Source organism: Pelophylax lessonae, assembly GCF_965119305.1.
Source record: "Pelophylax lessonae genome assembly, chromosome: 2".
In the NCBI taxonomy this organism is placed as follows: Eukaryota; Metazoa; Chordata; class Amphibia; order Anura; family Ranidae; genus Pelophylax; species Pelophylax lessonae.
The window spans coordinates 219,750,811-219,776,555 of record NC_138769.1 but is presented as its reverse complement, the minus strand read 5'-3'; the positions used below and the strand labels follow the sequence as shown (position 1 = coordinate 219,776,555).

The following is a 25,745-nucleotide window of genomic DNA, read 5'->3' as shown; positions in this document are numbered from 1 at the left end:
TGGTTTTCATTATTGATTACCTAAGACCTATACTGTATGTCAGGAGCCAGCTGTAACTTTCCTAACATAAACCACATAAATAGGTTTACAAAGCTATATACTTAGAAACAATGAAATTGTTGATGAAAAATGAATTGTACTTTCCTTTTGAAAAACACTAAAATGAAAAATGATCAATTCATATAAAGTGGGGTTTGACAATCCTGAGTAGCAGGGGTCATATCTCACCTCTGGAATGCTTATTTTACTTTTAAAAAGGCCTTGCATATCGCAAAAATATATAAATGTAAGTATTGACCCATTAAAAATGCAGGTCAGTCAAAACTAAGGTTATACAAACGGGATACAATTTCTGCCAAATATGCCTTTTTATTTTTCACCCAAGCATTGTTGAGTAATACAGCAACCCCACTGTCTTTTACCTGTGACTCTGAAACACACCACTGGTAGCGTGGAAACACCCTTTTCAATGCCTGTCACACTGAGAAAGCATGGTGCCCAGAAATAGCAAAACTAGGAATCTTCTAAGAGCCACCAATTATTTCAATGGAAGTTTGAATGTAGGAAGGAGAAACATTACACAGTACAAGCTTCAGGAAGTACACTCCTAGTGCCCTCCTACAGAACCTGTGTGACGTGTGCTCATTCTGCTGAGGGTTATTAATGGCTTAGATTAAAATAAAATTGCGATTTAGGCGCAGTTACTAATGGTTTTTTTTTTAGGTTTTATCAGATAGCCAAATGCTTTAACTTGGTGCCTTTGAAAAATAAACATTGCATGCAAGCATGTTGTTTTGGGTACTGTTGCAATCTGGTCCATATCCATACTCTAGTTTCTGGATAGCAAAGAAAAATTGTGTCTCTCTGTCACATGTAAAGGTTGCTGCGCATGACTCAGAACAGGGCAGGGAGACTTATTCACCTGCTCCTAAATATCTTTGGTCAATGGACACTATCCCTGGATAGCACAGCCCCCCGGGGATGGCACAGACAGATTTTGTGAAGGTATCTCTCATGTTCTGAAAGTGGTGCAGAATGCACCAAACTCACGTACTTGTCTGGAACTTGTACTTGAATGCGCCACATTTAGAATGTATGGAGACACTTTTGCAAAATCTGTCTGTGCCAGTTTATCTCTCTATGCGTAAAGAGAGTTGGTCTTAATTAACTCCACTTTTTAAGATAAAAACTGACTATTTTATTTTGAATCTGGCATCACAATGTAAAAGTGATGCATTTTAGGACTACCTGAATTTGGTGCACGAGTCACTGTCAGAACCAAAAATGTTGCCAGTTCTTTATGAACTTTGTGCAATACATTAACAAGAGGAATTAACCCAGAATAGTGGGGCAGCAGCTTTATTAAATTCTCCCCCATATTGGTAAACCTAGGTAGAAGATCTGAGGCAAACAGGCACATGAGGACATCAGGTCAAGATATATAGACTTCAGATGTATTGACTTTGTGGGGAGGGGGGGGGGGGGTGCCTCCATAAACCTTAAAAGCTACAATCAATACAGGCCCTAAGCTTGAATTCCCATTTTTTTTTATGTTTCTATTTGAAGGCCAGGATCCATAAAATGCATAGCAAGGGTGTGGCTTCATGCTTGCCAGCTGGTGTTGTACATGAGAATAAACAAGGAAGAATTTTACATTTTAATTATTTATGTTCATCAGATTTCTCCTAGTAATTACATAGCTTGATTGAGCATTTACCTAATACCATAATCACATGTACTAGACAGGTTATTAGAACAGCTTACTCTTCTATATGTTTAAACCCTTATACTTGATAGAATTAGGTCATGTTTAAAGGTATATTTGTATTTTATTATTTTTTTTTTTTTTAAATTCATGAAGCCTGTTGCCTTAACTGACTTCTTAGACAAGCTTTCCCACTTTCATAAGAACTTGTAAACTTAGCAGTTTAGCAATGATGAAATTTCAGTTTAAGTCTAAGGTTCCTGTACATAAAAACCCACCAACTGATTTTTGTTTTAACTCTTGTGTGTTTTGTTAAATGTTAGTATTTCACCACAATATCACTGAATATTCTGTACCTATTTACTTTATTATATTTTGCTTGTTTAAAAGCTGTTTTTTTTTTTAGTAAAACGTTTTTAGGTTTAATTTAGTGCCTAAAGTGAAACTGTGAAAAAAAAATAGGATTGGTATTGTTTTAGGCTCCTTTCAGACGGCCGCTCCGCTGCTTAAGTCCGCTGCGGGACTTTTTTTTTTTTTTTTCACACGGAGCGGATGACATTTGTGTCATCCGCTCCGTGTGCCCGCATATCATCCCATCCGTTTGCGGATGATATGCGGACATAATGTAAGTATATGGCATTGCGGATGTCAGCGGATGACACCGCTGACATCCGATTTTCCTTCCTTTCCGTTTTTTACACGGATGGAAAAATGGGGTTCTGTTCCATTCGTAAAAACGGAACAGAACTGAAAGGAGGAAAATCGGATGTCAGCGGATGGTATTCCGCTGACATCCGCAATGCAATTCACTTACATTGATGTCCGCAAATCATCCGCAAAAAAATAGGATGATTTGCGGACACACGGAGCGGCCGTGTGAAAGGACCCTTATTTTTTTTTAAAGATACAGAATGCAGGCTCTTTCAATTTCAATCTTACTATCATATTTCAATCTTACTATCATAACCTGGTGAGTCACTGATCTGGAACAAGCAGCTTTCCATGAGTCTGAACTCCCTTCCTACATGCATGTTCTGGGTTAGTAACTCAGCAAGTAGTAAAGACAGGAAGATGACCTCCCAGAAGCTTGCACCTAGAGACAGGGCAGCAATGACAACTTCCATATTCATATCCTCATAGATTAATTTAAATCAAATTGTGACTGGCCGTTAAAACACTTGGCGTATGGCGTTCTTACCACTTTATCAGGCAAGCATGTAACCTTATTATTGTCTGAGTTTTCCTTTAATAATTACAAGCATTTATAATCAGATTGGGTGAAGGTTAACTACCAGTCTCTTATTATATATGCAAATCAATTATTATATATACTGTAATAGCATACTGTCATCCACTGTTTTTGTGAAAAGCTGGTTGAAAGTGATATTGCTGGATATCGTCCTGTGTATGGCTGAATTACAGTTAGGTACAGGGGATACAGCCTTTCATTACCAGCCATGCATTCATGTGGGCCATATTTGGCTTTTGGCATATTACTCACCATGCATTTTATGCAAGAATTATGAAAGTCATTTCAGAGGGATGTCAAGTCTTAGGTCCTAAGTTTGTTTTTATTTTTTGCTGTATCATTAATACAGAAGTTAAAGTGATTCTAAAGCCTAAACATTTTTTTTTAACTTAATGCTTTCCCTGCTATTACAGTATCCCTCCTTCAGCCTCCCTTCTACTGATCTAAGTCCTCACTCGATCCAGCAATGTGCCCATCTGTAGCGCCTCTCCCTGCTCTCACAGGCTTTGCTTTTGTCAGTCAAATCCTGTGAAGAGGGAGCAGGAGCAAGCTGCCTGTGTCTATGGATGCAGATAGCGTGGTTCAGAAGCGAGCCAGCAGGTGGTACCTGATGGGAAGTGGCTTCCTTTGGGGTACCATTGAGAAGGGGAGGAGCCAGGAGCGCCAGTGAGGGACCCGAAAGATGAGGTTCAGTTATGCTCTGTGCAAAACCATTGCAGGGAGCAGGCAAGTATGACATGTTTGTTATTTTTTTTAAATTACTTTACAACCACTTTAATACTGTGAGTGAAAGGTGGGATGGTGGGGGGGGGGGGGGGTACACCCTACTTGCAGGCACACAAGGCTAGACAGGGCCTCATCACCGTAATCAAAGCCAACGAAATATTAGAGTTTGTGACCTTATTTTTTGTGGCAACTTTTTTTGGACAGGCAGTGTGTTTATATATATATATATATATATATATATATATATATATATATATATATATATATATATATATATATATATATATATATATATATATATATATATATATATATTGTATACTGTGCTTGTCCTTCCCCTTCCCGTTACTACAAGGAAAGGATGGAGATCAGTGCTTGTGGAGGGACATAAAATAAACGGATCAGCAGCTGCATTCTGTTGCTGTGACACAGAATTATTTTTAACCCTTGCCTTTTCCTACACAAACTATCCATAATGCAATTAATACAGTCTCTAGTAAGCATTAAAATTAACCCCTTGCCTCCTTTATCCTGACCATCTGTACATTAACACTTTAATCTCAGCTCCATCCTGCCACTGTATTTGAACAGTACAATTAACACATTCACTGCCTTCCTCTCCTGTGTATAACCTGTAAATTGCGTGTATTCTGGTGCACCTTTACCAAGCTCTGCATTTAACCCCCTCAGTATTGGCATGTTTCTACATTTCCAAAAAAATAGATCCCATTGGGGTATCTACTTTTCAAAAAAGGGTGTTTTTAGGGATTTTCATACTATTCAGGCATTTTTAGTTTAACAGAAAGTAAGGGAAATGGGTTTTTCAAAAATGTTGGTCTGTTTTCCTTTTTACAGTAAAAAAAATAAGAAACAGAGCAGTTTTAAATATCGCTAAAAGAAAGCTCTATCTGTCTAAAAAATGGTATACAACACATTTGAGTACAGTGTTGCATTACTGAGTAATTTTCATTCATGTGACAGCTCAGAAAAATGGCCAGGTAATGAAGGGGTATTACAGGATATTACACAAGTGGTTAAACATGTAAATATCTTCTATATATTCAAAGAAAGTACAATTATGTACAACTGTGGTTAACTGTTTTATCTCTTCTGGTTTACTGTATAGTAAATTGCCTTTTTAAAGTTAAGTTAACTTTTTGAAACTGTCTTTAATCTGTACAATATCTCTTTTTACTGTGTAAAAGGTCATTTACACAGCCCTTAAGCGCTTTGTATATTTTAAGGATAAAAGTTAAGTTTTTTTGTAATAGTTTGTTTCATTAAAAGGATACAATTCCAAATTTGTCTTCACTTTTATTTTTGACTTCGCTTATGAGCTGAATTTAACCACTTGCCGACTGCCTAACGCCGATCTACGTCGGCAGTCAGGCCCTCACAGGCAAAGTGACGTAGGGCTACGTCACTAGCTTGTGAGGGTCTAGGGAGCGAGCGCGCGCCCCCGGAGACGCGCTCCCGCTCCCGCTTGGTCACGGACTCCCCCGCGCGTGTGACCGGCAGACCCGAAGTCCGCCGGTCACTCGGCGATCGGCGGGGGAGAGGGAGAAAGTCAGGCGGCTTGTGTAAATAAGCCACCTGTCATTCTCCTCGGTGTAAAAACACTTATCACACGGATCTACTATGTAGATCCGTTGATCAGTGTCCTTACAGCTCAAGCCACAGCCAATCACAGTAGAAAGCACGCCCCTAGGGACACACACAGCCCCTCCCTCCCAAATAAAGTTAACCCCTTCACTACCAGTGTATTTTTACAGTAACAGTGCATATATATAGCACTGATTACTGTAGAAATGTTACTGGTAACCCCAAAAGTGTCAAAAATGTCAGTCAAGGGTCCGATCTGTCCGCCCCAATGTCGCAGTACCGCAAAAAAAATCGCAGATCGCCGTTAAAAAAAAAAACAACAAAAATGACAAAAATCTTTCCCTTTGTTAGTAAACGCGATAACTTTTGCGCAAACCAATCAAAATACGCTTTTTGCGATTTTTTTTTTACCAAACATAGGTAGCATAAAACAAATTGGCCGAAAATGTTAAAAAATTTTGATTTTTACATTTTTTTGGGGGGGAATTTCATATAAAAAAATTTGAAAAATATTGCTATTTTTGCAAAATTGACGCTCTTTTTTGTTTATAGCGCGTGATCAAAAAATCGCACAGGTGATCAAATACCACCAAAAGAAAGCTCTGTTTGTGGGAAAAAAAGGACGCCAAATTTGTTTAGGTACAGCGTCGCACGACCGCGCAATTGTCCGTTAAAGTCACGCAGTGCCGAATCGCAAAATACCCCCTGGTCGGAATGGGGGTAAAATCTTCCGGGGCTTAAGTGGTTAAAATAAAAGGAAACTAGGACTGTCATCTACTGGGACTAGTATTTTTGAGATTGAGACACATTTCTTAATGGAAGAACTAAAACCTGCTGAGCTTATAATTTTCAAGACATCAGCCATGTACAGACTGTTTCAACAAGGAAGTTTAAAGGTGACAGACAAAATAAAGTAATCCAAGCCAGCCAGTCAAACATTGAGATGGCACAATACTACATGAGTTGCTCCTCATTTCCTGATGATTGCACTGTCTGAAAACATCTGAGATGATAGTGAATGCTTCCAGAGGTCAGATTCTCCTCTTAGTTTCAAAGTTAGTCAGGTTGAAAAAAGACACACGTCTCTCTAGCTCAACCAATGAAAAAACAGAAGAGAAAACCCAACCATAAAATCCCATATACACAATCCTATACCCGCAGTTGATCCAGAGGAAGGCAAAAAAAAACAGCAAAGCATGATCCAATTTACTACAACAGGGGAAAAAGTTCCTTCCTGATCCCCGAGAGGCATCATTCCTTCCTCTTATCACACACGGAGATTTTCCATCTTGTAAAGGCTTCCTGCAAGCATGCCCAATATATTTTTCTTCTAGGAAACGTAAGAGAGGATAGAAACCTTTCTGTTCTAAGTCATTGGGATGCAAGTATTCGAAAATTGTATGGTGGTGCTAGACAATTATTAGCTAGATAGTGTTCCTAAATCTACCTTGGCCTGTAGGCTCACCATCACCAGGGGATGGCCTGATGACTGCTTGAAACTTGGGGAAACTGGGGCTTTCTGCAGTGACAAGGCTCTGGAGCTAGCACCACAAAACAGAACTGTACAAAGTAAACAACTTCATGCTTCAATCTGTTTTATTAAAAGAACTACATGCACAACATATTTCTAGAGTCTTGCATTCCAGTACAACTGTATGGCATACAGCAGTGCTGTATTTTGGCCTAGGCCAACAAGGCCCAGGCCTAGGGCAGCACTTTGCAGGGGGGCAGCAAAAAAAGCCACCCCCCCTCCACCTGAGACTCTATTGGCCACTGGTTGCTAGAGCCGCCTCTCTCACCCCCTCTCTATCACCCCCTCTCTCTCTCCCTCTCACTCTTTGATTCCCCCTCTCTCTCTCACCCCCCCTCTCTTTCATCCCCCCTCTCTCTCCCTCCCTCACCCACCCCGCTCTCTCTCTCCCTTCTCTCTCTCCCACCCCCTCTCACCACCCCCCCCCTCATGAGATCTCAGGAGTTAATGCTGGGACTTGTAGTCCTTCAATTTTGGAGGGAGCAACATCCGTTAAAAAAGGAGTGGGGCATATTTACATAGGAGGGGGCGCCAAATTTTAGTCTTGCCTAGGGCAGCACAAAACCAAAATACACCACTGGCATACAGTCATACATTTCAACCAGCCTGTTTTTTGGATCCTGCACAGCAGCTGTAAAATGCTCCATTAATTGTGTGCTGAAATGTTGAATGTTTTAGCAGCTACTGTGTAAGCCTGTTTACATCTGAGAGTTAGAGTGCTGCAGCCCATTTTCGTCAAATCCAAAGCTTTTCAAGCACAAACTTTATAGGGGTTGATTTACTAACGGTAGTTAGGTTTTACACTGTGCAAGGGAATTTTCCCTAGAGGTTACAAAATGTGGTACAGTTTTACTTTGCAAAGAATACTCAATCGTGTGCAAGGAAAATAAAAGCAGAATTCTCTTTGCACATGATTAGATGATGAAAGTCAGAACTCAATCTCATTCACTAAGGCTACTTTCACACTGGTTCACATCAAAACTGCCTGCAAGATGCCTATGTGTTAATAGAGCATTTTTGCTGCACTTTTGCAGCGTGTGTGGTGGATTTTTTTAAAGGACATGTGACTCAAAAAGTGCACCAAACACACTTTGTGTGTGTTTTTGAGGCGGTTCCCATTCATTCAGGAGGAACATGATTGGTGCCGTTTTTTTTTAACTCACCAAAAATGCTCCAAAGATTAGGCAAACAGGATGTATACAAGAAAAGTGCACTGCCCCAGTGTTAACACATACAAATAATTTAAAGGGAAGCATTTTTCTTGAGCTTTTAATGCAAAAACGTTTCAAAAACTTCTCAGTGTGAAAGCAGCCTAAGCTGTAAGAAAAATTCACTTGCAAAGTATAATACAGGGTAGTATTGCTATCTGATTGTAGTTGATATTTCTTTGCTTTGCTGTGTTCTTTGTGCTATATAAAATTATAAATTCAATTTCTTGGAAATAATGTACAACTAGAACAAGTAGTAAGCACAGTTTAATAAATATTGAGTACAAAAAAGGTCATATGAAAAAAGTAGCAAAAGTAATGTCTATTCATACTCATACAAACATTTTGGTTACATAACTATAATTTTATAGAGAAACAGTAAAAAAAATGCAATACATTCCCATTCTATTATATGTACAATAAATGCCATTGTCGAATATATAGTCTAGTTAATGATTTTGGATATCACAGCCCTGAAATTCAATGAAATAAAAGTGAACCAGTCACAAACTCTTAAAAATTGTTTTTTTCTGTAAGCACAGACTAGCTAATTTTATCACAGTGGTATTATACCCCGTATAGACTGGCCACGTTTTCCCCCAATCAATCCCCCCAGTGTTGGAGAGGCTTTGGCCAAGTGGGTAACTTATTACATATCCTACGGCAATGCAAAAGCCTAACCAGCTTTTGGCACCAAACATTCTGTTTGATTTCAAAAGTGACATGAGTTTTGACCTCCCTTGATCCAGCCCTAGCACTGCTCAATATAGGTATTGAGCGCTTTCCGAAACATCACCTTACTATTGTCTCACATCTGTTACTTGCAGTAAAATCTCTAATTACTAAGATGTGGAGGAAAGATTTATCTCCTAATATCTCTGAACCCACTGCCATGGTTAATCTAAATGATAATTATGAATGCTTACTGTCCATCAGAAACAATTCCTTCTAGGTTCGAAAAGGTATGGAAACTTTGGAAGACTGGATATGCTGTTCTCTATGACCAATGTAAACATATATTGTTGCCTCTGTTTGCTTTTTTTTCTTTTCCCTTATCATCAGTTGATATGTACTTAGTATGCTAGTGACCTAACCTTCTTCTACCACATTTTAATCTCATAGACTTTGGTAGTTTATCTTTTGAAAGATATCGGTGTTGTCCAGACGGTCTATGTCTTATCCCGATTTTACCCTTTGATGATGTGAAGTATTATCACTTTTACCGATGTCTGTATTGTTCTTCTGTTTTTCTTATACTCAATAAAAATTTATTGACGCAAAAAAAAAGTTAGAGAAGGTAAATCTATATATGTGTATGAGCCAATTATCTAAAGCCATTTGATACAACTAACAATGGCTACAAAAACTTTGGGCTAGAGATTGAAAATTAGTGGGAATGGGTTTCATAGAAATCCATCATTTAGATAAGGGCGTGACTGTCCATAGGCCTAAAAAAATGTACATGCCTAGTAGTTACTTCTACAATATCTTTATGTTTGTTCTCTATTTGAGATGCTGATACAAGTGGACCAATATAGTTAACAAACCGAAGCCTATGGGCAGAACCATTGAAAGTTGTAATGTAAAAGTGTTTTTTTTTCCTCGAGGGGACTTACCAAAATCTTACAATGAGTGGTTAGCTTTAGGCATGGTAAAGTCATTTTTTTAACCCAGATATAGGTTGTTAAAAGCATGGAAAAAAATGTACATATTTTTAAATTCAGTTTTGAGAAGCAATTTTGGTTTTTGAAAAATTAATATTTGCGATGGAAGAAAAGACGGATTTATCTGATCACTTTGAATTCATTGAGCCACTGCTTTTGGAAATATGGCAGTACAAAGTTAGCGCAAAAGACATTCCTAATACCTGAAAAACACAAAAAACAACATCCCATCATTCTCGTCTCAAAAGGTTATTCAAAACTTTTTTTTCATAATTGAGAAATGACAACATTATGGACCACTTTATCATTTACATCTATTTTTTGCTAAACATTTAACTCTTGTACATAGACTGAACGAAAAACATCCCCCAAAATCTACCAAATATTTAGGTGTGTAAAAAAATAAAGTAGAAATCGAAATCAATTTTGGTACATAGAGGCTAAGTTTAATGTGCAAAAGCAGTATCCAAAAATCAGATTGCGACTTAGAGTAAGACCTTTTTCACATAGGGGTACCACAGTTTACGTCCATGTGCGGTCTGTGTTTACCCACCCAGGGATGCACAGGGTTTCCATGAATCCCCATGCGGGCAGTCCCATTCATGTCAATTAGGATGCGGTAGCTGCACAGACACAAAGCTACTGCTCCCAATTTGACATCCATGCGCATGCAGGCGCATAGCCCCGGACGCACACTGTCAGTGTTCAAATAGATGTAAGATTGGGAGCAGCAGTTTTGTGTCCCCGCAGCTGCTGCGTCCTAATTGACATGAATAGGACTACCTGCACGGGGATGCACAAAAAACACCTGTACAGGTAAAAACAGCCCTCGCACAGGCGTACTCTATAGAAAGCCAATATGAAAAAGGCCTAAAACAAAATTGTAACATTTTGACAAATGTCAGATTAAAATACCAAACCCATTGTATATAAATGTAGCACCCTCCTAGCTAGTGAGAGTGAGAGAGTATAGTTTTTTGCTCTGTCTGCCTATCAGAGGAGCAGAAGGCAAATCTATATTGCTTTCTGCCTACCAGAGAGCAAGATCTGTGAGTTAGGTCTGCTCATGGTGCTCAGTGTGTGATTCGTCTAGTCTAGGGAGTGTTTCACACTGGTCCAATAGGGAGGCATATTGGACAGTGGAGGAAATATGATTAATGGGTGCTGAGGCTTTGATACAGCCCCAGTGATTGGCATAGACTGATTGTCTTGGTGCATTGTGGTGTGTGGTATAAAAGCCAGGAGCACATGTGCTGAGGGGTCTTTGGCTGGTGAACAGAGTCCCGGAGGGAGGGTGGCGGCTGCCTCCTCCTCTGTAGCAGTGGCACGCGGTCACAGGCAGTCGGCCTGAGGACCAGGAAGGAAGGAGCTGAAACCAAAGGTCCATGAGAGCTGACTGAGTGGGTAGAGACACTCGAGCTGACTGAGTACAGGGGATCGTGTCTAGGGGCCTGACCTGAGGGGGGGCCCGGTGTAGGATAGTCAGAGGATGGGTGTCAGCAGATCAGGTGAAAGGGGGTACTAGGTGTGTATCCCAAAGATAATTCATTCTAACAAGTAATCCTAAATTAGTCTAAGTGGCAAGGTGAATCAGCAGCCTGGCTGCATCTTCAGACAGGAGTCCTCACCTATTGTGAATAGTTGAAAGTTGGAGTATCCCACTCTTTCCTTCTCCCATTCCCTAATTTAAATAAAACCACAAAAACAACTACATGCCCTAGACCAGTGATGGCGAACCTTGGTACCCCAGATGTTTTGGAACTAAATTTCCCATGATGCTCAACTCCACGGCAGAGTACAGGAGCATCATGGGGAATGTAGTCCTAAAACATCTGGAGTGCCAAGGTTCGCCATCACTGCCCTAGACTGTTCATTGACCGAGCCAGAGAGTAAAGAGTTAAATTGTGCATGCTGCAGTTGCTAATGGTAACCTAGGGGGAGCCGAGAGTGTGTTATCCAGCAGTCCTCAAGGGGGCAATGCTACACAAAAAAAAATCTACAAAAAGGGGCTATTACACTAGAATTTATGTGACTTCTTAAATACAGGAGTTCTTGCAAGCTGTGGATGTGTGTGCAGCAGTAGGTACAGCGAGCTACTGAATAAATTAAACCTGTCATAAAAGAAACATAAAAGTTTCAATTACTAATCTCTCCTTCTAATAATACTCAATGTCTGACTCTCATACTGACAGTATTTCTTTGAGTCTGTTTCCTGGAACAAGTATGCAGATAAGGACTTTTAGATTTTGCTCCAACTTCATTAGCTGCACAGTTGTTTCAAGGCAATGGCTCAAAGTGGCCTGAAGCCAACGCATCACCACAATAGCCAGGCAACTAAAGAATCACAATGCCACCCACTATATTTCTCTAACAATAGGTTCACATGAATACTGAGCCTAATGCCACATATACAGTATATTTCTTCTTTGAAATTTCTTACCTCAATAACGGATGTACAGATGGTCACAATCCCAACATACAGGAAATTATTATCAAACCACTTTGTGAAAGCAGCAGAACACCCCTAGGATTCAATGTAAGAACTTTTTAAGACACATTTTTCTCAATATACAAATTCGTTTAAAAACACTATACATTAGTAACTCTTTTTCTGAGATGTCAGAACACTTTTGTTTTAGGTATACACGTCCTTTTTCCCTAATCTTTGGATCTTAGATGCAGGCACCAGAGAAGGTCTTGGCTTCTATCCTAGTAGAAATTGAGTTCCAGTTTTGCTACTATAGAGTCCCATCACTGTTAAATGGTATATAGAGAAGAAATCCAGATATGGGTATTTTATTCAGTTACATTGGTCCGGCTTGAACCAATGTAACTATGCATATATTATATACATAGGATTTATATAGCGCCGACAGTTTACGTAGCGCTTTACAACTTGAGGGTAGACTGTACAAATACAATACACTTTAATACAGTAGGAATCAGAGGGCCCTGCTCGTTAGAGCTTACACTCATATGCCATGTCTTACCGATGTGCCTGGAAGCTAAAAATAACTGAAGTAGACACCGCTACTTAAGTGATCTCCACTTGCTTCCGGGTCACGCGCCCAGTGGCTTCTCTGTTACATTGTTGCACAGGAGGTAGGCCTGTCGACACGGGCCCCATTCACAGAATACTTTGCATTTTCTGAATGAATTCAAAGAGCTCTCTGAATGGACGAGGTGCAGAGGTCACTCTTTCCACTTCCTCAAATCAAAGAATGCTTTGTATTCATTCAGAAAATTCAAAGCATTCTGTGAATGCCACAGGTGCTGAGCGACCGACCTCCTCTGTTCAGAAAGCAACAGGACAGCTCCCCGTCATGGAACTGGGAAGCAAGTGGAGATTGCTGAATTAGACACCTCCAGTTTCCAAGGACATTGGCCAGATATGGTATGAACATAATTACATTGGTCTAAGCTAGACCAATGTAACATGAATAGAATACACATACTTTGAATTCTTCTTTAAATTGAATGGCAATTTGGTAACTAAATATATATAGGCCATGTATGCAAGCTGGACCTAGAATGCAGAAGGTCCTTTCTAGTGTCAAAGAAACTGATTGAAAGATGAAAATAGGTATTTACAGACACAGAAAAAGTGCCTCTGTAATAGTGCTATGGTCACAGCATGCACATTCATTTTTATAAGAGCAATAGTGTTATAACAATACAAAAATAGTTATATTTGCCAATCTTTTATAAGTTTACTTTGAAAAAAAAAAATCTCCTTTCATGTTGTGAGTGCTGCCTGTCTGCTGAACATGTCTTTCCACAATGTCCTGGATTCCCTGGATGCTTAGAAGCTTTTCCTCTGCTGTTTATGTTCAATTTATAGGGACTACATATCCCATGGTACCATGCTGCTTGCAAGCAGAGATTTCTTTACTGACACCGCCTCCTAAAACTCCTCCTCCCAGCACCCCTGTAGTTCAGAAGGCAGGCTCTGTAAAATCAGTGACGCAGCAGTGCCTACTAACAGGGCATAGTGAATATGTGTCCAGGAAGTAAATGTGTGGGGATCTACACAAAGTATGTTTACAAACTTCATTATCATCCAAATTATTAGGAATAGGCAAGAAATATGTAGCGGCCATGTGGCCGACAGGTCAGGTTAACTTTAAAATACAGCATCCAACAAAATCTTGCATGAAAGCAAATCAAAATCCAAAAATTAATTTTGCAGCACCAACAACAAATAATATCAACAATATTAGCTTCAGTGTGTAACAAATGTGGCATAATCATCCACATAAAAAAAAAAAGTATAAAAATAGTCATCAGTTATCACTTCCAGAAAACAAAGGGGAATAGCAGGCTGGAAAAACAATGTTCAAAGAAAGATCAACCCATGAACTCATGGGTGATTTATTAAAGGCAAATAGGTTGTGCACTTTACAAGTGCAGTTACACTTTTGCAAGTGAATTTGCTCCAAAGTAAATAAGGTGAAGCTTCATTCAACAAGTAATACCCAATCACATACTAGGAAAATTAAGAAGCAACATTTTTGCTGGCACATGATTGGATTGAAGTGGAAGTCAGCAGTACTTCCTCTTAGTAATTAATCATTTACTAAAAAATCCCTGACAGAGTGCAGATGCACTTGCATAATGCACAGACAAGTTGCCTTTAGTAAATCAACCTTATAGTGTAGTAGATTTATTCAACATTGCACAGGTACAGCAAATAAAAACAATAAAAACATCCATGATGCTCTTTCACTGATAGTCAGTGATACAAATGAGAATGTGTACTTAATAAAGTATTGTGCATTATATAAGTGATCTAAAAATGCACACAATAACAAATAATTACTAGATTTAAATTTAGACATTACTAAACTGCATATTTTTGGATACTGGACATTTTTAATTCTTTCGTTTTCACCATTCTGTCCTTTATACCAGTGAATTTATACTGACATTTCTGTGCTGATTACTAATATAGCAAAATACGGTGCTTAAATATGGTGCACAGTAGAAATAGTCTATTGCCTTCTCAGAAACAGCCAGCAGAGGGAACTATTAACTAAGTATTGCAGCTATAATATATACTGTACATTGTTAATCTATAACCTAGCAGAATTCATAGTAAGAAACCTCAAGGATAAATGGGGGAAGAGCATGTTGTTGAGTATAATATCTTTAAACCAGTAAGTAACATTAGACATTTTCCAAGTGCCTTATTGGCAATGGCTTCAATTGAGTTAAATTACATAAGGATGGAACATATATGCATCGTTTAGCTGAAAAGATACAGTAACTTGGTCCTATGCAAAAAAGTAGAAAGAGTCATTATAAATGAAAGCTGCAAAAAAAAAAAAAAAAAAAAGCTACCTGTTGAAAGACACCGCCGCTGTTACACTCTTTAATCTCTTCAGGGCAGCAAGAACGTGGAATTGAATTGCCCCAGTCCTTTGAACCATTGATTCCACAGCATTTCATCTAGAAGAAAATATTATTTGTGATAGTATTTCTTGCTAAACCATCATAAATATTTTAAAGCTGAACTTCAGACAAAAATAATATTGACCGCTCGCCCCCCCCCTTCCCGATTCTGCTTGTGTTCAGATGTGCCGTAGGACTTCAGGTCTAGACAGATCCCTGTGACACATGTACGCATTGGGGGGGGGGCTTCTCCTATGCATGTGTAAAAGGCGGCTGTTATGGAAGTTCTAAAACTTTGCAGAGTTTGCGCATGTGTGGGAAATCACCTGCGCTTGCGCAGATATGCTGTAAAACTCTGCCAGGACCAGGCCTTATGGAATGAAATGGCGATCATTGGAATTTTTTGTGTCACATGGTATTTGCGCAGTGGTTTTGCAAAAAATATATTTTATTGAAAAAAAAAACAAAACACATTACATGCCCTAACTTTTTTGTAACATGTGAAAGATAATGTTATGCAACATAAAAACATACCTAACATGTTATGCTTTAAAATTGCGCACGCTGATGAAATTGTGACAAACTACGGTACTTAAAAATCTCCATAGGCGGCGTTTTAAACGCCACCACAGGTTACCTGTTTAGAGTTCCAGAGGAGGTCTAGCACTAGAATTATTGCTCTCGCTCTAATGTTTGTGGTGATACCCCACATGTGTGGTAGGAACACTGTTTACATATGCGTGCGAGATTTATGTATGTGTTCGATTCTGCGCACGAGCACGGAGGGATGAAGGTGCTTTAAATTTATTTATTTTACTTTTTACTTTTCAATTTTATACTGTCCCTTTTTTTTTTATTTTATACGTCCAGATCACTGTGCAGCACTACAGACCTCCTCAGACCACCGTCCAGAGCACTGTGTAGCATTACAGGAACCGTTCAGAGCACTGTGTAGCATTACAGGTAGGGATGGGCTTGGAGTTTGAGTCGAAGCAAAGTTCGACTCGAACATTGGTCATTCGATCGTTCGTCGAATGACGAGCAAATGTGCTTCTTCATGGGAAATTTGAGATCCCATAATGCACTGCGCGTGCACCCCGCTTGCAGCACGTTATGTGATTGGCCAAAGCATGCACCCTTGACCTCATGCTTTGGCCAATCAGATGATCTCTCTCATGATTGGACTAAAGGCAGGCTGCCTTTAGCCAATCATGGCTCAGGGGCAAATTACATGCCCCACACTACATAAAGGCTGCCCATGCAGCCGAAGTGTGTAGTGTGATTGTGCGGGCGAGGAGACAGGGAGAGGAATGCGTTTGAGGCAGGGCAAGAGTAGCTTTTTTTGGCGTTTGTCAGACAGTGCAGAGAGACATTCCTAGCAGTGTAGGGAGGGACAGGAATGTGTTTGAGGCAGGAAGAGAATCGCTTCTTTGCAGTTTGTAAGACAGTGCCAGTGAGACATTTCTAGCAGTGTAGGGAGGGCCAGGAATGGGTTTGAGGGAGGGAGTGAATCGTTTCTTTGCAGTTTGTAAATAGACCATATACCATACATAGATCTCTATATAGAGGCTATTGATTATATCATTTCAGTGAGAGTATTGTTAATCGGTCACTTGCGTACATCCTATAAGCAGCACAGCTCATCTATAGGGCTATAGATTACATCATATCAGTGAAAGTATTGTTAATCGGTCACTTTCTTACATCCTATAAGCAGCACAGCTCATCTATAGGGCTATTTATTATATCATATTAGTGAGCGTATTGTTAATCGGTCACTTGCTTACATCCTATAAGAAAACAGCTCATCTATAGGGCTATTGATTACATCATATCAGTGAGAGTATTGGTAAACGGTCACTTGCGTACATCCTATAAGCAGCATATTTCATCTATAGGGCTATAGATTACATCATATTAGTAAGAGAATTGTTAATCGGTCACTTGCATACATCCTATAAGCAGCACAGCTCATCTATAGGGCTATAGAATACATCATATCAGTGAGAGTATTGTTAATCGGTCACTTGCGTACATCCTATAAGCAGCACATCTCATCTATAGGACTATTGATTACATCATATCAGTGAGAGTATTGTTAATCGGTCACTTGCGTACATCCTATAAGCAGCACAGCTCATCTATAGGGCTAAAGAATACATCATATCAGTGAGAGTATTGTTAATCGGTCACTTGCGTACATCCTATAAGCAGCACATCTCATCTATAGGGCTATTGATTACATCATATCAGATCATTGAGTATCTATCATATCAGGTCATTGAGCATACTAAACAAAGGGATTGGCCAGTGCATTCCAAAAGGGAATACATTTAAAAGAGCAAAAGCAAACCCTGGGTGGCTAAACTCCAACATAAAAAGACATATTAATACTAAAGAAAGAGCATTCAAAAAATACAAGGCTGAGGGTTCATTGGCAGCATTCCAACATTACAAAGAGTGCAATAAGAAATGTAAAGGCAAAATCAAGGCAGCTAAAATAGAGCATGAGAGACAGCAGCGGAAGAGAGTAAAAAAACCCTAAGAAATTCTTTAAGTATATAAACAGTAAGAAAGCGAGGCCAGAACACATTGGCCCCATAAAAGACAACGAAGGGAATCTGGCCACAGAGGACACAGAGAAGGGGAAAGTGTTAAATAATTTCTTCTCTTCAGTCTTCACAAAAGAATTGATTGGGGGGCTACACTAACCCAGCTTGTAATGCTAAATTAATTAATGCACCCCAGGAAGTACCCCCATGGTTAACAGAAGATAGACTTAGAACTAAACCAGAGACACTTAACATAAATAAATCACCGGGAGGCTTGCACCCGAGGATTCTTAAGGAACTCAGCCAGGAGATAGCCAGACCATTATTCTTGATCTTTACGGATAGTCTGCAGACGGGAATGGTGCCAGCTGATTGGTAACTATAGGCCAGTCAGCCTAACATCTGTAGTCTGCAAGATTTTGGAGGGGATGTTAAGGGACTATATACAAGACTTTAGTAATAAAAACGGTATTATTAGTAGTAATCAGCATGGTTTCATGAAAAATTGTTCTTGCCAGACCAATCTATTAACCTTCTACGATGAAGTGAGTTACCATCTAGATAAAGGAAGGCCTGTGGATGTGGTGTATCTGGACTTTGCAAAGACATTTCACACAGTTCCCTACAAACGCTTGCTGTACAAACTAAGGTACGTAGGTATGGACCATAGGGTGAGTACCTGTATTGAGAACTGGCTCCAGGGGAGAGTCCAGAGGGTGGTGATAAATGGGGAGTACTCGGATTGGGCGGGTGTGGAAAGTGGGGTCCCCCAAGGTTCTGTCCTGGGACCAATCCTGTTTAATTTATTCATAAATCTAGATCTAGAGGAGGGGATATCCAGCACAATCTCTGTATTTGCAGATGATACTAAAGTAAGCAGAGCAATAACTTCTATGCAGGATGAGGAAACCTTACAAGCAGACCTGAACAAAATAATGGTGTGGGCAACTACATGGCAAATGAGGTTTAATGTTGAAAAATGTAAGGTAATGCACTTGGGTGTCAGAAATACGAATGCAAGGTACTCACTAGGGGGGGAACCTCTGGGTGAATCTAAGATGGAAAAGGGCCTGGGGGTCCTAGTGGACAACAGGCTTGGCAGTGGCATGCAATGCCAAACCACTGCAAGCAAAGCCAACAGAAAACTGGCATGTATAAAAAAGGTGATTCACTCCAGAAACAAAGAGATTATTCTCCCACTTTACAAGACTCTGGCCCGGCCACACCTGGAGTATACCGTTCAGTTCTGGGCACGGATCCTCAGGAAGGATGTGCTGGAACTGGAGAGATTCCAAAGAAGGGCGACAAAAAGAATTAGGGGAATGGAGGATGTCAGCTATGAGGAAAGACTGCAGGCATTGAACTTGTTCTCTCTGGAGAAGAGAGGCTTGAGAGGGGATATCAATGCACAAATATTGTACTGGTGACCTGAGCATATGGAACAAACTTTTCAGAGAAAGGGGATACAATAAGACACATGGCCACTCACTAAAACTAGAGGAAAAACGTTTTAACCTTAAAACACGTAGGGTGTTCTTTACTGTTCATAGGTTGAACTGGATGGACTAATGTCTTTTTTCCACCTCACTCACTATGCAACTATGTAACTATTTGTCAGTTGCGTATACCCTATATTGATCTGTATCAACATCATGTTCGAAAGGCTGACAAGGAGAGGCTGATGCTCATAGGCCACGAAAAGAGGGCAAGCAGCCTCTGTGTCCATTGTGAAAAGTGGTGATCACAGTCGACATAGTGCAACCTCTACAGGCGGGGCACGCCCATCCTTTATTTCCGGTGCTGCCTGTGCTATTCAGCCACAACATGTGGAAGAGTTGGTGGAGTGGATCAATAAGCCCTCCTCATCCTTCTCATCCTCTGACACCCACGCTCACAGTGGTTTGCCTTCCACCGCAGCTGCCAAAGCGGCCCATTTTACAGCTACTTCTTCTGCCGCCCCACCATCATGCACGGAGGAGTCACCTGAACTATTCGATCATAGTGTCAGTGACATGCTGCTGGAGGATGTACAGCCATTTGAAAGCTGTGATGTTGGTTCCCAGGTTGATGAAGGGAATAACGTGAGCCTAGAGAGAGGGGGTGACAATGACGGACAGGAAACCAGCAGTCATGTTGCCACAGCTGAAGCATATTGCCAGGTTTGCTCAAGTGACAAGGAGGGAGGGGATGATGAGGTCACTGACTGTACTTGGGTGCCTGACAGGATAGAGGAGGAGGGGGGGGGAGGATGAGGAGGATGCACAACGAGGCAGGATGTGCTCCAGGGGCCACCATAGCAGTAGCCAACCTATTGCGTCACAGCACAGAGCTCCACAGGTGCAGGGTGTTGCAAACTCCCCGCGGACTCACAAAAGTCCATTAGTGTGGGCTTTTTTCAGCACATGTGCAGTAGACCGCAGCATTGCTGTTTGCAACATCTGTCTAAAGAGGATCAAGCATGGCCAGAACACCAGCCGCTTGGGCACCACATGCTTGACAAGGCATATGACGACCTGCCATGCAGTCCATTGGCAATAGCACCTGAAAGAGGCACCAGATCAAAACAAGCATACATCACCTTGCTCCTCATCTGTGATCTCTAACCCTACTATACCTCATGCCTTCTCAAATACCAGCATTGTGAGGGATGATGGTATAGCAATGAGTGCCACAAAGATTTGCACCCAATCTGCTAGCAGTACACCACCGCTTGATTTGAGCAGCAGGCAAATTTCACTACCACAGTTTTGAACCATAGAAAGAATTACTGTCCCAGCAATCCACATGCCCAGCGTCCTAATGCTAGCTTGGCCAAATTGTTAACATTACAATTGCTGCCTTTTCATCCGGTAGACTGCTCTCTTTCGCAAATTTGTGGAATGTGCTGCACCACAGCGGCAGGTCCCAAAAAGGCATTTTGTTTTGCGTAAGGCCATTCCGGCTCTCTACCATCATGTGGAAGGTAGGTTTTGGCCTCGTTGGACAAAGCGGTCAGCAGGAAGATGCACATTACTGCTGACTCTTGGTCCAGCAGGCATGGACAGGAACGATACATTTCTTTCACGGCGAACTGGTAGCTGGGAAGGATGCAGAACAGGGTTCGGTGTTGCAGCTTGTTTTGCCACCATGCCTCCAAAAAGCTGGTGCTATTTCTGCCACATCTGGCTACTCCACCACCTGCTCCTTCTCCTTCTCCTCCTCCATGTCCTCTTCTGCTCAATTGTCCTCTGAAGCAGCAATGCTCCCTAAGCGTTCAAGGGGCTACGCAAGCAGGCTAAAAGATGCCATGTTGTGCTTCAGTAGGTCTGTCTAGGGGATAGGAGTCACACCGGTGCAGAGATTCTGTCAGCTCTGCAGGGGCAGGCTCAGAGATTGTTGATGCCATGACAGCTTGAGCCAGGAATGGTTGTATGTGACAATGGCACCAACCTTCTCTCCGCCCTCCAACAGGGACACTTGACACATGTTCCATGCTTGGCACAAGTTCTGAATCTTGTGGTGCAGCGTTTCTTGAGCAGATACCCGAGCTTCCAAGATCTCCTGAGGCAGGCCAAAAAAGTGTGTGGCCATTTCTGCCTTTTGTTCAATGCCAGTGCTCGCTTATCTGACATTCAACGGGAATTCAACCTGCACACCAACCGCCTCATTTTTAACATGCCCACCAGGTGGAACTCAACATTGGCAATGCTGCAACGGCTGCACACGCAGCAGAGGGCCATCAATGAGTACCTGTGTGAGTATGGAACAAGGACAGGGTCAGGGGAGCTTGGCTTTTTTTCGCAACAGAAACGGGTATATTGGCGCTCCCGGACAAAATGGCACAAGGACAAAATGGATGCTGCTCGGTATCTTGAAACATTAAAACATGTTTATTAAAATAAGTTAAAATATGCTCCTTAACAGAAAAAAACAGTGGTGTGCCTGAAGTGCAGCAAGCAGCAGTCAGATGTAAAACCGGTGAAAATACCTCAAAACAAGGAGGACCCAGGAGCGGGGAAGCGACGTCTGGCCACCTATGGAGCCTGGATGGTGTGGCACTTGTGGGTGGATTGTCAGCCTCGATCAACCTGGGAAGCCTCTCTGCTGATGTGCCTCCGGACTGGATGATGCCTGGGATGTGAAGAGGAGGGGGGGGGAGTGGAGTACTCAACCCCCACAGACAGCTCCAGTACCGGATGGTTACGCACCCGAGGCGGCGGCAGCCGCTGCTCCTCGGACCCGACTACAGTGGCTCCGGATGATGACGTCACCGGGCTCTTGGCGGAGACATGCGCACCAAAGGCTGCTGCACGGATGTAGCTCTACGCCCGCCGGAGGGGTGCAGAAGCAGCGCACCGACGGCTGTGCTATACAACTGGATATTCAACTGGCGGAGCTGATGTGGGTAGCCACGGATGGAGGAGATGACATGTTTCGGTGCCGAGCCCTTCTTCAGATCTCCCTGAAACAAGTTTTAATGTTTCAAGATACCGAGCAGCATCCATTTTGTCCTTGTGCCATTTTGTCCGGGAGCGCCAATATACCCGTTTCTGTTGCTACTTTCCTTCTCAGTTGGGATCTGGGTTTGGGTAGGCTGCAGCCCGGACATGGACATGTAACCAATGGTGGACTTCTTTGGGCATTGTCCGACATTTCTGTTCCATCCCCGCCTTCTGATTACCGGCACCACAGCGCCAGGATTTTTTGTATATACTCATTGCTTTTTTTCGCCACACCAGTGGCTTTTGATTAAGAATGCATGCATCGTCCTGTCACCATTTGAGGAGGCCACAAGGATGGTGAGCCGGGACGATGCATGCATCAGTGACACTACCCCTCTAGTCTACCTGCTGGAGCACACGAATCATGGACAGGGCACTTGAGGCAGAACAGCGGGAGGAAGAGGAGGATTTCCTTTCCTCACAAGGCCCACTTTATGCAGATATCATTCCTGCAGGGTCACAAAACACACAGGAGGAAGAGGAGGAGGAGGAGGAGGATTTCGGCAGCATGGATGTAGAGGATAGCATACAGAAGTCTTCAAGGGATGGTTTTGATTCCCCAGAAACCACAAGAGTTGTATGTGGTTGGGGAGAGGTTACTTCTGCTGACAATGTCATCCTTAGTGACCCAGAGGACTCAGAAGCTCATGCCTTCTCCAACTTACGTTGCATGGGCTCCCTGATTCTGCAAAGCCTGTGAAAGGACCCGAGGATTCATATTATCAAGGAGAGGGATAATTACTGGTTGGTAACCCTTCTTGATCCACGTTACAAGGGCAAAGTTGCAGAGCTCATCCTTCCTTCGCAGAGGCAGCAGAGGATGAAACATCTTGAGGAGGCCTTGAAAAAGAAATTGTGTAACACCTTTCCAGACACTGGGAGGTCAACATTCTCTGGATGTGTTTCTCAGGCATCTTTCAGCCAAAGGAGGAGTGGTGGAGAAGGCGGCCTTTAAACAGTTCTTTAGTCCTCAGCAGCACCCAGGGCTGTTAGGTTTAAGCAATCATCGGCAGTGTCTCCATCATATGGTGCATGATTATCTAGGCGCAAGAGCAGATTTAGAGACCTTTCCAGCTGAGAATCCACTGGGTTACTGGGTCTTGAGGATGGACCACTGGCCAGAACTTGCTCAATATGCAATGGAGCTACTGGCCTGTCCTGCTTCCAGCGTGCTTTCCGAACTGACATTCAGTGATGCTGGAGGTTTTGTGACGGACAAAAGAGTGCGTCTGTCCACAGACTCTGTTGACCAGCTGACTTTTATCAAAATGAACCAGTCCTGGATCAACAAGAGCTATCAAGCCCCTTATTCTGATGTAACTGATTGAATTTGCTAGGGGTCTGTCATCCCTTGAAGACTGCATATGTGGCCTATCCTATTCCTGTACCTTGATTCTGCTAGCTTCCAACAATGATTTTGGTTTAGGTCACTACCAACCCCCAAGGCCTAATTTTTCTGCACTTGTATGACAGGTGCATACAATTTAAATGTTGTATGTAATTTTTAACAGCAGGCCCTGTCCCTGTGCCCTGCTAACTGTGAGGGGTTATGATGTTCAGGCACCAACAACACCAAAGGCCCAATATTTTTGCACCTGTATGACAAGTACATGCAATTTAAAATTTGTATGAAATTCTTACCAACAGGTCGCATTCCTGCACCCAGCAAGAGTAACTGCGAGGGCTTGGTTACGGTGTTCAGGTACCACCTACAGCAAGGGCCCAATTTTTGGCACCTGTATAGCACATGCAATTTCAAATTTGTATGGAATTCTTACCAGCAGATCCCATTCCTGCACCCAGTAAGAGTAACTGTGAGGGCTTGGTTATGGTGTTCAGGCACCACCAACAGCAAAGGCCCATCATTTGGCACCTGTATAGTACATGCAATTTCAAATTTGTATCGAATTTTTAGCAGCAGGGTCTGTCCCTGTGCCCAGCAAGAGTAACTGTGAGGGGTTGGGGTGTTCAGGTACCACCAACAACCAAGGCCCAATTTTTCTGCACCTGTATGACAAGTAAATGTGATTTGAAATTTGTATGTATATTTGTATATGACATTTTTTGCTTTAGAAATTTCATTATTGCTTCAGGAGGCTACATATATCGTAGAGATGCACTACTTTATAGGCACATTCAGGGGACCCCCCCCCCCCCAGGCACGATATTTGAAGGAATTTTTCATTTTTATAGTTTCACTTTAAGCCTCATTAAAATCAGTAAATCACTGCTCCTTTAAAAATTATCGTATTTAAAAACATTTTTTTCATTGCTACGTGTTCCCCAGGTCAGTACCCGGACCCGCATACAGTTTTTTGGGGCAATAACTTGCATTTAATCCTTCAAAATGAGGCCGTTTGATTTTCAAGGTTTGACTCCTATAGACTTCAATGGGGTTTGTTTTTTAAAATGAACTTTTCCTCTGTTCACGGTGTTCTGGTGCGAACCGAACCGGGGGGTGTTCGGCTCATCACTGTCCAGAGCACTGTGCAGCATTACAGGCCTCCTCAGACCACTGTCCAGAGCACTGCAGGTCTGCTCACCAGACCACTGTCCAGAGCACTGTGTAGCATTACAGCCACCATTCAGAGCACTGTGCATCAATACAGGCCTCCTCAGAGTCAGGCCACCATCCAGAGCACTGTGCAGCATTACAGGCCTCCTTGCCAGACCACTGTCCAAAGCACTGTGTAGCATTACATCCAACCTCCAGAGCACTGTGCACCATTACAGGCCTCCTCAGAGTTAGACCACCGTCCAGAACACTGTGTAGCACTAGCATTACAGCCACCGACCAGAGCGCTGTACAGCATTACAGGCCTCCTCAGACCACCGTCCAGAGCACTCTGCAGCATTACAGGCCTCCTCACCAGACCACCATCCAGAGCACTGTGTAGCATTACAGCCATCGTTCAGAGCACTGTGTAGCATTACAGCCATCGTTCAGAGCACTGTGCAGCATTTCAGCCACCGTCCAGAGCACTGTGTAGCATTACAGGCCTCCTGACTGTCCCCAGACCATCCAGAGTACCGTGTATTGCAGGCCTCCTCTGCACCGCCCACGCCCAGACCTCACTGCTGCACAAACTATACAGGAAATGTCGGCATCTGTGACTGGTACAAATAGAAGATCTATGGATGTATTTTATATTTGATGTTAAGGACAATAGGACCCTTTGCAAACCATGTAAAAATACAACAAACTTGAAGCGTCATTTGCGAACAACTGATCTCGAAATTCATGCAAAGGTAAGCACAGCACACCTAACTCTGTTGAGAACAGTCTTATCTATGCAGGGATTTTTTACCAAACTTTAATGCAGTCAGATTGCATACCTTTTGTTATTTTGAAGTAATAGCTGTTTGTTTGTCTGTGTCTGTCGATGTTGTGCACTTAGTCACTGAATCTTAATGAGAGTGGTTTCATAAAATCTATCAGCTGCTGCTTTCCCCGAATTAAAGTATCTCACCAAAATAAATATAGAGAGATCACGGTCACTGGGAGGGGCACTGTCAATAATTTTGCATGGCACAGGGCGCCTAAAGGCCTAAGGCAGGCCCTGGGAAGGGCCTTACATGTAGTATATTATAGAGAGACAACTTGGAGCTGACTGTGTGGGGTGGAAGAGAAACTAA

At 42.0% G+C, this 25,745-nt stretch overlaps 1 protein-coding gene across 1 annotated transcript in view; it reads right to left on the bottom strand.

The window, feature by feature from the left end:
* Positions 1 to 9,597: 9,597 nt before the first annotated feature.
* CD53 (CD53 molecule) overlaps positions 9,598 to 25,745 on the bottom strand; it is a 72,897-nt gene continuing 56,749 nt past the window's right edge. Inside the window, exons 5-7 of the mRNA XM_082245981.1 lie at positions 15,026 to 15,133; positions 12,126 to 12,209; positions 9,598 to 9,888 (exon numbers count right to left, since the gene is read on the bottom strand). Of these exons, the coding sequence (XP_082102107.1) occupies positions 9,814 to 9,888; positions 12,126 to 12,209; positions 15,026 to 15,133 (267 nt within the window). The 3' untranslated portion in view covers positions 9,598 to 9,813. The remainder of the gene's footprint in view (positions 9,889 to 12,125; positions 12,210 to 15,025; positions 15,134 to 25,745) is intronic.